Source organism: Siphateles boraxobius, unplaced genomic scaffold (genome assembly GCF_051911475.1).
Source record: "Siphateles boraxobius isolate OS27281-9 unplaced genomic scaffold, OSU_SipBor_1 201, whole genome shotgun sequence".
NCBI lineage: Eukaryota > Metazoa > Chordata > Actinopteri > Cypriniformes > Leuciscidae > Siphateles > Siphateles boraxobius.
This window is the reverse complement of record NW_027508813.1, coordinates 27,501-40,000: the sequence shown is the minus strand read 5'-3', so window position 1 is coordinate 40,000 and position 12,500 is coordinate 27,501. Positions and strand designations below refer to the sequence as shown.

Sequence of the window (12,500 nt, the reverse complement as noted above, 5' to 3'; positions counted from 1 at the left end):
AATAACACATGCATAACAATTGCCGCAATTAAAATGTATATTTATTTCACATATTCTCCAAATAAGAAATAATTAATAGGAAACTGTCAATATGCAAAAAATAATTTGAACTTGATAAATTTTATAGTTTATATATAGCTTAGAGAGAAACGTATTTATTATGTAATACTATTATAGTATATTTCACAAATAAAGAAATAGTTAAAAACTTGAATAGAAAGGGTTTCACTGGAAACTCAATAATCTGCTGTTGAAATTAATTAAATTAATGTCCGCTTCGACACTTATGACAGAGAAATATCGGTCAACCACTACCGCTAAATGCATAAATATGAATTTAATTCTAATATTAATATGCAGCGATGATTATAAGTCAATCATTGGTTGTTTGTCACATTGCAGGATCATTTAAAATGAGCTGGTGAAGTTGATTAAAATGCAACCAAAAAAATCAGTCACAGTCAAAAATTTAAAAATTTCTCTCATTTGTTAATATAAATTTAACCTAAAATCTTGATGTTGATTAAAACATGCTTAGACATGTTCTTCATTAACTATACGCATGTATACAGCATTTATCATATTTAAATCCAAAATGAAAACAAATACACAAGACTAGTGGAACCAAATTCAGAACTTTATTCTAAACCTGTATTGTGAATTCTGTTCATGATGATCCTGTGGTTCTGCTCTGATTTAAAGCCACGAAACATCGTGTGGTGGAGCGTGCTCTAACTTTAGACATGATGGATCTGGCTTAGACCTGACCATTTAGTTTTCATTCCTCGCGTTAGAAGCCTGTTCCCTCGCACGGGTCAGTGTGTGTGTTTCAGTGTGTGTGTTTCAGAGTGTGTGTTTCAGTGTGTGTGTTCCAGTGTGTGTGTGTTTCAGAGCACCAGACCGACTCTAGATCTGCGTGTAATTGCAGGTTTTCCAGGGTTGTGGGCAGCCGAATCCCTCGGGAATGAGCCGATCCTCCCGGAGCGTCCCGAACATGTTCATCTTCAGTCCCGACAGCACTGAGGATCTCACACACCTCACACACTCACACACACACCCTGAGGATCTGCCCACCGGATCCCGACTGCAACGCCTGGTGAGAGAGAAACACCACACACACACACGCACACACGCACACACAGACCCCACACTCACACACACAAACACACGCGCTCGCGCACACACACAAACAAACACACGCACACAAACACACACACACACACACACACACACACACACACACACACACACACACACACACACACACACACACACACACACACACACACACACACAGACCTCACACACACACCCACACACACACCCACACACGCTATTCAGGTCTCGTTTATGAAGTTTTTCTATAGAAATAATTCAACATTGAATTGAATGCAATTTGTACAACTGATTTCCATAGAAATTTGTTGTGGTCACGTCTCATTTGGTGCAACTAATGGCATAATATACATGTATTTTTTACGGGGCTTTTAGCGTTATATCTCAATCTATCATATTTAACCTAAAACTTATATATATATTTTTACGCTTCAAATATTATATTATAGACCATTTTGCAAGATGTAAACAACTCTGGTCCAGAAGCACTTCCTGTTTCAGTTTTTTAACACTACATAAACGTTGGGATAAAATACAACCAACAGAACAAATAAAACTGAATCAAAACGTTAAACAAACATCTTTAAGATGTTTTCTTTACATGTGAAATAAAGAAAGCAGTTACAAACTGAAACTGGAAGTGTTTCTGGACCAGTGTTTTTTACATCTTGCAAAATGGTCTATAGCCTATATTATATTTATCCACGAGTCAAATGGCAGTTTTTTGCTCATGCCTCAAATGTGTGCAGTATTTTAGGTTCAGCTCAGAAGTTGCTGATATTAGGGTGCGTGAGTGTGTGTGTGAGTGTGTGTGTGTGTGAGCTGTGATTTGTGTTGTAGAGTTGAGATGAACTGTGGTGTAGAGTTGAGATGAAGTGTGTTGTAGAGTTGAGATGAACTGTGGTGTAGAGTTGAGATGAAGTGTGTTGTAGAGTTGAGATGAACTGTGGTGTAGAGTTGAGATGAAGTGTGTTGTAGAGTTGAGATGAACTGTGGTGTAGAGTTGAGATGAAGTGTGTTGTAGAGTTGAGATGAACTGTGGTGAAGAGTTGAGATGAAGTGTGTTGTAGAGTTGAGATGAACTGTGGTGTAGAGTTGAGATGAAGTGTGTTGTAGAGTTGAGATGAACTGTGTTGTAGAGTTGAGATGAACTGTGGTGTAGAGTTGAGATAAACTGTGTTGTAGAGTTGAGATGAAGTGTGTTGTAGAGTTGAGATGAACTGTGTTGTAGAGTTGAGATGAACTGTGTTGTAGAGTTGAGATGAAGTGTGTTGTAGAGTTGAGATGAAGTGTGTTGTAGAGTTGAGATGAACTGTGAGTTGAGATGAACTGTGTTGTAGAGTTGAGATGAAGTGTTAGTAGAATTGAGATAAACTGTTATAGAATTGAGATAAACTGTTATAGAGTTGAGATAAACTGTTGTAGAGTTGAGATGAACTGTGTTGTAGAGTTGAGATAAACTTATAGAGTTGAGATGAACTGTGTTGTAGAGTTGAGATAAACTTATAGAGTTGAGATGAACTGTGTTGTAGAGTTGAGATGAACTGTGTTGTAGAGTTGAGATGAACTGTGTTGTAGAGTTGAGATGAACTGTGTTGTAGAGTTGAGTTGAGATGAACTGTGTTGTAGAGTTGAGATGAACTGTGTTGTAGAGTTGAGATGAACTGTGTTGTAGAGTTGAGTTGAGATGAACTGTGTTGTAGAGTTGAGATGAACTGTGTTGTAGAGTTGAGATGAACTGTGTTGTAGAGTTGAGTTGAGATGAACTGTGTTGTAGAGTTAAGTTGAGATGAACTGTGTTGTAGAGTTGAGATGAAGTGGCGACAGTGGGTCAGTGGTTCATGTAGGTTGTCTACCAACCGGTTGGTGGTTCTATCCCCGGTTCCACCTGACCAAGTGTCGAGGTGTCCATGAGCAAGACACCTAACCCCGGCTGTGTGTGTGTGTGTGTGTGTGTGTGTGTGTGTGTGTGTGTGTGTGTGTGTGTGTGTGTGTGTGTGTGTTAGTTTGTGTGAGACACCTAACCCCGGCTGTGTGTGTGTGTGTGTGTGTGTGTGTGTGTGTGTGTGTGTGTGTGTGTATGTGTGTGTGTGTGTGTGTGTGTGTGTGTGTGTGTGTGTGTGTGTGTGTGTGTGTGTGTGTGTGTGTGTGTGTGTGTGTGTGTGTGTTAGTTTGTGTGAGACACCTAACCCCAGCTGCTCCCGACGAGCTGGATGGCGCCTTGCATGGCTGACACCGCCGTCGGTGTATGAATGACTGAGTGAATGGGTGAATGAGAGGCAAATATGTGAAGCGCTTTGGTGGCCATTTTTTTCTGTGAAAGCGCTATATAAATGCAGTCCATTTACCAAGTGTGTTGAAGAGTTGAGATGAACTGTGTTGTAGAGTTGAGATGAACTGTGTTGAAGAGTTGAGATGAACTGTGTTGTAGAGTTGAGATAAACTTATAGAGTTGAGATGAAGTGTGTTGTAGAGTTGAGATGAACTGTTTGCTTGATTCTAGAGAGATCTACAGAGAGCTGATAGAGGCTATCAGCCTCTGTTATAGTTAAGTCAGTATTAAAACTTATGGGCAGTTATCACAAATACATTTATTCATTTAGCTGACGCTTTTATCCAAAGCGACTTACAATTGCTATATATGTCAGAGGTCGCACGCCTCTGGAGCAACTAGGGGTTAAGTGTCTTGCTCAGGGACACATTGGTGTCTCACAGTGGATTCGAACCCGGGTCTCTCACACCAAAGGCATGCGTCTTATCCACTGCGCCGTCACCACCCCATTATTGTCAAATATATATTCAATTCAATTCAATTCAAATTTATTTGTATAGCGCTTTTCACAATACTTATTCTTTCAAAGCAGCTTTACAGAATGTGCATTTCAAAAATGTACATAGAAAAAAATACAGTTAGTTAATCATGTATTAATTTAGGGCATAACATATCGCCGGCGTTGAGTCGTCTCTTCACAGGCGTTGAGTCATCTCATCGCAGGTGTTGGGTCATCTGAGGTCTCCGTGAGAGGCTGGATACAACCCGGAGCTGACGAACGCTATTTACCTCGGGACTAGTGTCCCAATATATATATACATATATAATCTTGGCGTATTCCTCGTATTCGGAATTTGTCAAGGCAGCAAGCTCTCACGTGAATGCAAAGGCCTATATATAGATATGTGTGTGTATATATGTGTGTATATATTGAATAGAATACCGTGATAAAAGCATTTCTTTCTAAAATGCTAGTGACTTAAAATAGTATTTTTTCATGGAACAGAATGAAGGTCATTCATTCTTTTTTTTTAGCCATGTTTTTATTTACTCAAGCTCAAATCAAATGCATTATACATGCGTGAGTATAATTATCACTTTCAAGACATACCACATAAAGTAAACACGACGAGGTTAGATTTGTTTAGATTGTGTTTATTTAAAGGCGTATTCTGTGCTTTGCTGATTGCAGGCTGACAAACAGAGTTCACCAAACATTCATCCAGAAGTGAAGCGATCGAGTGTGTAAATATATATATAAAACAAATCAGTTTGTGTTTTTATTTCTTTTTGTCAGAATGGCGGTCGGTGGAGAAAGTTGCTGTTTGCCCCTGAAGGGTTTAGTTACACATTTCATTTCTCAGGATTCTTTGGTGAACAGAAAGTTTAAAAGAACAGAATTGATTTGATATAGAATCTTTTGTATCATTATAAATGTCTTTACTGTCACTTTTGATCAATTGAATGCGTCCTTGATGAATAAAAGCATTAATTTCTTTAAAAAAATACTTACTGACCCAGAACTTTTGAACGGCAGTGTATTTTGTCATGTTCAATATTCAATAAATATAATTTAGTTTTGTGCTGTTCCAATCCACTTATGCAGTGCAGCTTCCAGACGGAGGTGTCTGTCATATCAGCAGATTTACTTTTGAGCAAATAAAAAGCTTCAGTGAGTTAAAGTTTTATGATCATTCATTATATCAAAATCCTTCCAAAGCAAATGGATATATGAATTATTAGCGGTGTGAATTTAGCAGTGTTTATTTCATTTTTTCCTTAGGTCTTGCAGGACCGTGGTATATTGTTTCATAATGTATATAAGGTCACATTAGTTAATACCTGTCAAATATAAAAGCCATAGTTTGTCATTTTGATATTCTTTTATGTATAAACATAATTCATTCAGAAAAAAATAAAGCATATTTACATTATCCGCCCTCTCTCATCATTATAACAGGAGCACATCTCAAGTGTGTGTGAGTTTCATCCAGCAGTTCCTGGTTCCTGGACTGAAGCATTTGCTCCCTCTAGTGGAGGAGAGACACACACGCACGCACACACACAAACACAAACACACACACACTTCATGTGGATGATTCTTCAGTGCAGGTTACATTAGCATAATGCCAGTCTGTTGTCTTGATTGGCTGAGCAGCGTCTCTTAGCTCCGCCCTCAAACACTAGTGTATCTGAGACTGGAAGAGTTTGGTTTGTGTTGTTCGTGTCGACAAGACACTGTTTTCTTAGATTGATACGGTAAAACTCACGCCATCGTTACTGTCAGTATCACTGTGATCAAGAGCTGAGATTCAGATATGATAATGAGCGTTTGCTTTCTGACCAATCACAGTAGAGCAGCTCTCAGAGAGGCGGGGCTTAGAGAGACTGAATCTTTGATCAAAGCGTTTCAGACACTGAGAGAAAAGAGCTGAAGCTGCAGTGGATATAATTAAAGTAAATTAATTGGTAAGAAAAAGTGTGAACCCTAAAGAACATTCGTTATTATAGTAAACAAAACAATTGTTTCTTGATATAAAATAAACGTTAACTGAAATAAAATAACATAAGAAATGTATAATATTTTAGCTAGTTAAAGGGACATTGTGTAGGAATTTCTCCCATCTAGCGGTGAAATTATATTTTGCATTCAAATGAATTGTGCTCTCCAGCGCCTCGCTTTTTCAAATGCGTGTTGCATCTACGGTAGCTGTTATGTACCAAAAAGCTATGACAGGATGTCTTCTAATAGCACTTTGTCGAGTTTTCTTTCGGGTGAACAGGTTTGTTATTTCAAACAAACTGCAACTTGACAACAAACTGCAACAAACAAACGAATGTTTCATTATGAATAATAACAGTCCAATGCAGCTTTTAAACTCGCCGGGTCGTGAAACGCCTCTCGCTGCTCTCTCCTCTGGTTCTGCTGCGTTCAGTCACGTGACGCTGGCTCTGAACGAAAACGCCTTGTGGAAACATGTTGGCCTCGTAATTTTTGACCCTCTGCTATTATAGTTTTTCAATATGGCGGAACAACATGGAAGCCTCCATGGACCTACCCGTCACATGTATATATAGATAATAAATTCTTCGTTTTTACGAGGATAAGTCAGATATGGCAGAGGTATTTGTACACCATTGAGGACATATTTATGAATAAAAATATTGATTTTAGATAATAAAATACCTAAAAAACTACACATAGTCCCTTTAAGGAAACATTTCCATTTTCATTTAATGTACTAAAATAAAATAAAAAATCAATAAAAACTATATAGACCAAAAAACGAATAAAAAGAAAAAAATATCACTAAAAATTAAAAAATAAAAACAAATTCAAACTTTTAATAAAAACTATAAAAGTATCTCAATGATACTAAGACATTGACTGAAACATCTGGAATATTGGAATTTAATTGTTTTATTGATTAATTTGAATATAGTTTCTGTCAGTAAAAGATGTGTGTCAAGTCAAGTCAAGTCACCTTTATTTATATAGCGCTTTTTACCATACAGATTGTATCAAAGCAGCTTCACAGTGATAACATGAAAATAATATAACAGAGTTTGTTTCTAAAAGAAAATTGAGTCAACGTCCACCTTAAGTAAGGCAGATCAATAATATTATTGAATATTAAATGTCCCCAACTAAGCAAGCCAAAAGCCAAGGCAACAGTGGCAAGGAACCAAAACATCAGGTGACAGAATGGAGAATAAAACCTTGGGAGAAACCAGACTCAGTCGGAGGGCCAGTTCTCCTCTGGCCAACGAAGGAACAGTGCATGATTTATGATTCGGGCAGCATTACAAGGCAGATTGGATCGGAACATTTAGAATATTTATCCATTTCCATCTTTTGGAAGTCCAAGTAATCACGCCGGTGTTGAGACGAGTTGTTGAGGATCAGTGCCGTCCACCATAGAGGGTCCATATCGCCGGTGTTGAGTCGTCTCTTCACAGGCTTTGTGATTGGGGTATCTGAAGTCTCCGTTAAAGGCTGGATACAAACTTTTGTGTGTGAATGATTCTACTGGTCTTCATCATGTTTTCATCATCAGGTGACGGACATCAAGGAGAAGTTGATGCGGTTTAGGAAGTTCTGGTCGTCACTCCCCGAGTCGATCTGTCAGGAGGAGCATGTGGCGACGGTGGAGAACGAGAACTGCTGGAACGGCCTCGAGCAGGGCAGGTAACACTCATCACGCATATTCATATTAATGAGTATATTCATGTGCACTGAGAATGTTAATAAGCTTATTCATGTGCACTGCTGATATTAAAGGAAAAGTTCACCCAAAAATGAAAATTAGCCCCTTGATCCATGATTTACTCACCCTTAAAGGTTGTATCAGTGATTTCAGGCCCAAAAATAAATGTCTAATCTTTCCTAACGATCCGCTAGCTGCCCGCCCCATAAGCATGCAGTCAAAAAACCTCGTCTCTGTAGGCAGCCTAGGCTCTGAGATCTGCACACAAAAACAAATGGGTACAACCACCACTCAAAACCAAAATAAAGTGTTCCAACCAATCACTGACAGGGGCGGGTGTTGTGAGGTTTTGCGCTCGTGCACGGCTGGACGCGAAATCGGAGCAACACCCGCCCCTGTCAGTGATTGGTTGGAACACTGTTTATTTTGGTTTTGAGTGGTGGTTGTACCCATTTGTTTTTGTGTGCAGATCTCAGAGCCTAGGCTGCCTACAGAGACAAGGTTTTTGGACGGCATGCTTATGGGGCGGGCAGCTAGCGGATCGTTAGGAAAGATTAGACATTTATTTTTGGGCCAGAAATCACTGATACAACCTTTAAGTCATCCTTGGTGTATATGACATTCTTCTTTCAGATGAATACAATTGTAATTATATAAAAAAAATGTCCTGGCTCTTCCAAACTTTATAATGCCTGTGAATGGCCATCTGTCCATCATAAAAGTGCATCTATCCATGATAAAAGTGCATCTATCCATCATATCATGGATTAGCGTATACATGTGCTATTGAATATTAATGAGCATAATCATGTGCATTGCAAATATTAATGAGCATATTTATGTGTACTGCTAATAATAATGAGCATATTCATGTGCGCTGCCAATATTAATGAGCGTATTCATGTGCGCTGCCAATATTAATGAGCATATTCATGTGCAATTGAATATTAATGAGCGTATTCATGTGTGCTCAAAATGTGGAAATTATCTGAACCCTATGCATGGATTTTGCTGAACTACCTAGTTGTTTTGCTCCAGATTCGACCCTGAGGTTCAGAAAGACGTATGGGTCCTTCAGGAGAATAACACACACTCTTCCCGACCCGACATTGTGGTCCGACAGCAGATCATGGCTCTCCGACTGATGAGCAGCAAGCTGAAGAATGCTTACCACGGCACTGACCTCCACTTCCAGGACTCCAGTAAGTCTGCTAATGCTAACGTGTGTTCAGAAGCACAGATGTGTCTAATTGATGGGGTGAAGATTTGGCAAATTAGTCCGATGACTTAGGACTGCGCGCTATTTTACAGTTCCCTCTGGATTTCATCCTCTGAATCTAAGCTTAATGAAGCCAGAACCTTGTCGTCGGTCCATCGGTCGTATTTTTTAAACTCCATTGTTGATTCATAGACTTAACCCCATCGGAGCCGAGGCCCGGGGAATGGAGTCTTAACCCCGACGAGGCCGAGGCCCTGGGGAATGGAGACTTTACCCCGTCGAGGCCGAGGCCCGGGGAATGGAGACTTAACCCCGACGAGGCCGAGGCCCGGGGAATGGAGACTTTACCCCGTCGAGGCCGAGGCCCGGGGAATGGAGACTTTACCCCGTCGAGGCCGAGGCCCGGGGAATGGAGACTTTACCCCGACGAGGCCGAGGCCCGGGGAATGGAGACTTAACCCCGACGAGGCCGAGGCCCGGGGAATGGAGACTTTATCCCGACGAGGCCGAGGCCCGGGGAATGGAGACTTAACCCCGACGAGGCCGAGGCCCTGGGGAATGGAGACTTTACCCCGACGAGGCCGAGGCCCGGGGAATGGAGACTTAACCCTGACGAGGCCGAGGCCCGGGGAATGGAGACTTCACCCCGACGATGCCGAGGCCCGGGGAACGGAGACTTCACCCCGACGATGCCGAGGCCCGGGGAACGGAGACTTAACCCCGACGAGGCCGAGGCCCGGGGAATGGAGACTTAACCCCGAAGAGGCAGAGGCCCGGGGAAAGGACACTTCACCCTGACGATGCCGAGGCCCGGGGAAAGGAGACTTCACCCCGACGATGCCGAGGCCCGGGGAACGGAAACTTCAACCCGACGAGGCCGAGGCCCGGGGAATGGAGACTTTACCCCGATGAGGCCGAGGCCCGGGGAATGGAGATTTTACCCCGACGAGGCCGAGGCCCGGGGAAAGGAGACTTCACCCCGACGATGCCGAGGCCCGGGGAACGGAGACTTCAACCCGACGAGGCCGAGGCCCGGGGAACGGAGACTTTACCCCGTTGAGGCCGAGGCCCGGGGAATGGAGACTTTACCCCGACGAGGCCGAGGCCCGGGGTATGGAGAATTTACCCCGACGAGGCCGAGGCCCTGGGGAATGGAGACTTTACCCCGACGAGGCTGAGGCCCGGGGAATGGAGGCTTTACCCCGACGAGGCCGAGGCCTGGGGAATGGAGACTTTACCCCCTCGAGGCCGAGGCCCGGGGAATGGAGACTTCACCCCGACAAGGCCGAGGCCCGGGGAATGGAAACTTCACCCCGACGAGGCTGAGGCCCCAGGGAATGGAGACTTCACCTTGACGAGGCCGAGGCCCGGGGAATGGAGACTTTACCCCGACGAGGCCTAGGCCCGGGGAATGGAGACTTCACCCCGACGATGCCGAGGCCCGCGGAACGGAGACTTCAACCCGACGAGGCCGAGGCCTGGGGAACGGAGACTTTACCCCGTTGAGGCCGAGGCCCGGGGAACGGAGACTTTACCCCGACGAGGCCGAGGCCCGGGGAACAGAGACTTCAACCCGACGAGGCCGAGGCCCGGGGAACGGAGACTTTACCCCGTTGAGGCCGAGGCCCGGGGTATGGAGACTTCACCCCGACAAGGCCGAGGCCCGGGGAATGGAGACTTCACCCCGATGAGGCCGAGGCCCGGGGAATGGAGACTTCACCCCGACGAGGCCGAGGCCCGGGGAATGGAGACTTCACCCCGTCAAGGTGGAGTCGATATGCGAGAGGTTCGGCCCAGTGGAAGAGGATCTGTTCACGTCTAGAGAGATGTCAAACTGTCCGCTGTGGTTCTCCCTCACACACACCGCTGGCGTTGGATGCTGTGGTGCAGGCATGGCCGAGGCGGCAGTTCTGGAGATGGTCCGTCGCGGCGGGGTCAGTCCACTGTTTGGCCAGTCATTGGCTTTTGGCTTGCTTAGTTGGGGACATTAAATTTAATATTCAACAATATTATTGATCTCCTGCATTGACACCATTATATGAGAACTGAACTGAGCTGGACGATGACATCACGGTTTTCTGCAGAATGGCTATATGTATATAAATGAACTAAATTAATAACTTTTTTATTAATGAGCATATTCATGTTCACTGTGTCCCTCCACCACGCCTCTCCGGGAGCGACAGAAGCTAACGCTGTGGTGCGCCGGCGTCTCTCTGTAGCGTCCTGTATGCAGCCACACGCTTCGTCACGCAAAACCATTAGGATTGGATTAATTTCATTCATACTTCAGACGCGTTACGTCTGTGAGCTCTCCCCAAAGTGTCGTCCCGACGCGGTCTTGTTCCCTGAACCTAAAACGTGTTTCATAGCCACACCTTTAAATGTAGGCATAAACCGGGTCCATGATGTTGAGATTGTGATCTTTTCCTCCGTCTCAGTCTCAGATGAAGAGGGCAGCGGCTCTGGCTCCGGCTCCGGCGTCACAGAATCAGAATCCTTCAGGACCGACCCGACCGACCCGACCCACCGGACACACCCGACCCACACTCCGGTCCAGGAGCAGGAGAACCGAGACGATACGTCTTCAGCGCCCAGCGTCCGGCCGGAGGTTCTGCTGCTGTTCTTCAGCGCGCTGGCCGTCAGATAGTGTCTCACACACACACACACACACACACACACACACACACACACACACACACACACACACACACACACACACACACACACACACACACACACACACACACACACACACACACACAAACGCTCACACATAGTTTAATGGGTTAATTCACCCCAAAATTTTTATTCTTCATTATTTCCTCACACAAACCTTTTATTGGAACGAGACAGTCAATGCTAAAGATTGAACTGAGAAAATAATGCCAGAACTATTTCTGTAACTGACTTCATCTGTTATATTGTGCCGATTATTAGGATTATTATTACTCTTTTATTTTTCTCACACGCATCTTGAACATTTTCATGCAGGTGAAGCTTTTGTGAATGTGAATGTGAAACATACACTACCGTTTAAATGTCTGGCTTTAGTGAGATGTTTTAAAGAAATTAAATTGATCAAAAATTATAATGTTTGAAAAGATTCTATTTCAAATAAATGCTGTTCTTTTGAACTTTCTATTCATCAAAGAATCCTGAGAAATAAAATGTATCACAGTTTCCACAAAAATCTGAACTGTTTTCAACACTGATAATAATCATAAATGTTTCTTGAGCATCAAATCATCATATTATTCTGCTTTCTGAAGGATCATGTGATCAGATAAATGCAGCTTAGAAAAGACTCTTATAAAAACAGTAACCAATCTCACAGAGTCCAAACATTTGACCGGTAATGTGTAATAAAATATAATATCAAAACATTAATCGCTCATAAAGCTTCTGGTGCTGACAGTAGTTGATGTGTCGTGGCATGTTTTCAATTATTGCTCAATATTTCATTTTGTTCAGAAATGCTGGTCTTTCAGTTGAAGTTCGTTTATATCGTCACAATCACGTTCAGAAAACATTTATCCTCTGTGTGATTTATCCTCTGCAATCTGCTTATGATGAAACTAACAGTTCTTATCATCTCTCATAATTATATTGCCATAATGCCATTACAGCTGAAACCAGAAAGATCCAGTTGGAATACAGCGACCGTAATCAAAAGAGAAGAATA

At 42.9% G+C, this 12,500-nt stretch overlaps 1 protein-coding gene across 1 annotated transcript in view; it reads left to right on the top strand.

Moving 5' to 3' along the window:
* Window positions 1-12,500, top strand: part of gpc6b (glypican 6b) — a 41,366-nt gene that overhangs the window by 27,803 nt on the left and 1,063 nt on the right. The window contains exons 6-9 of the mRNA XM_077237488.1: window positions 929-1,096; window positions 7,447-7,577; window positions 8,635-8,798; window positions 11,257-12,500. The exon at window positions 11,257-12,500 is cut by the window's right edge and continues 1,063 nt beyond it. Of these exons, the coding sequence (XP_077093603.1) occupies window positions 929-1,096; window positions 7,447-7,577; window positions 8,635-8,798; window positions 11,257-11,465 (672 nt within the window). The 3' untranslated portion in view covers window positions 11,466-12,500. The remainder of the gene's footprint in view (window positions 1-928; window positions 1,097-7,446; window positions 7,578-8,634; window positions 8,799-11,256) is intronic.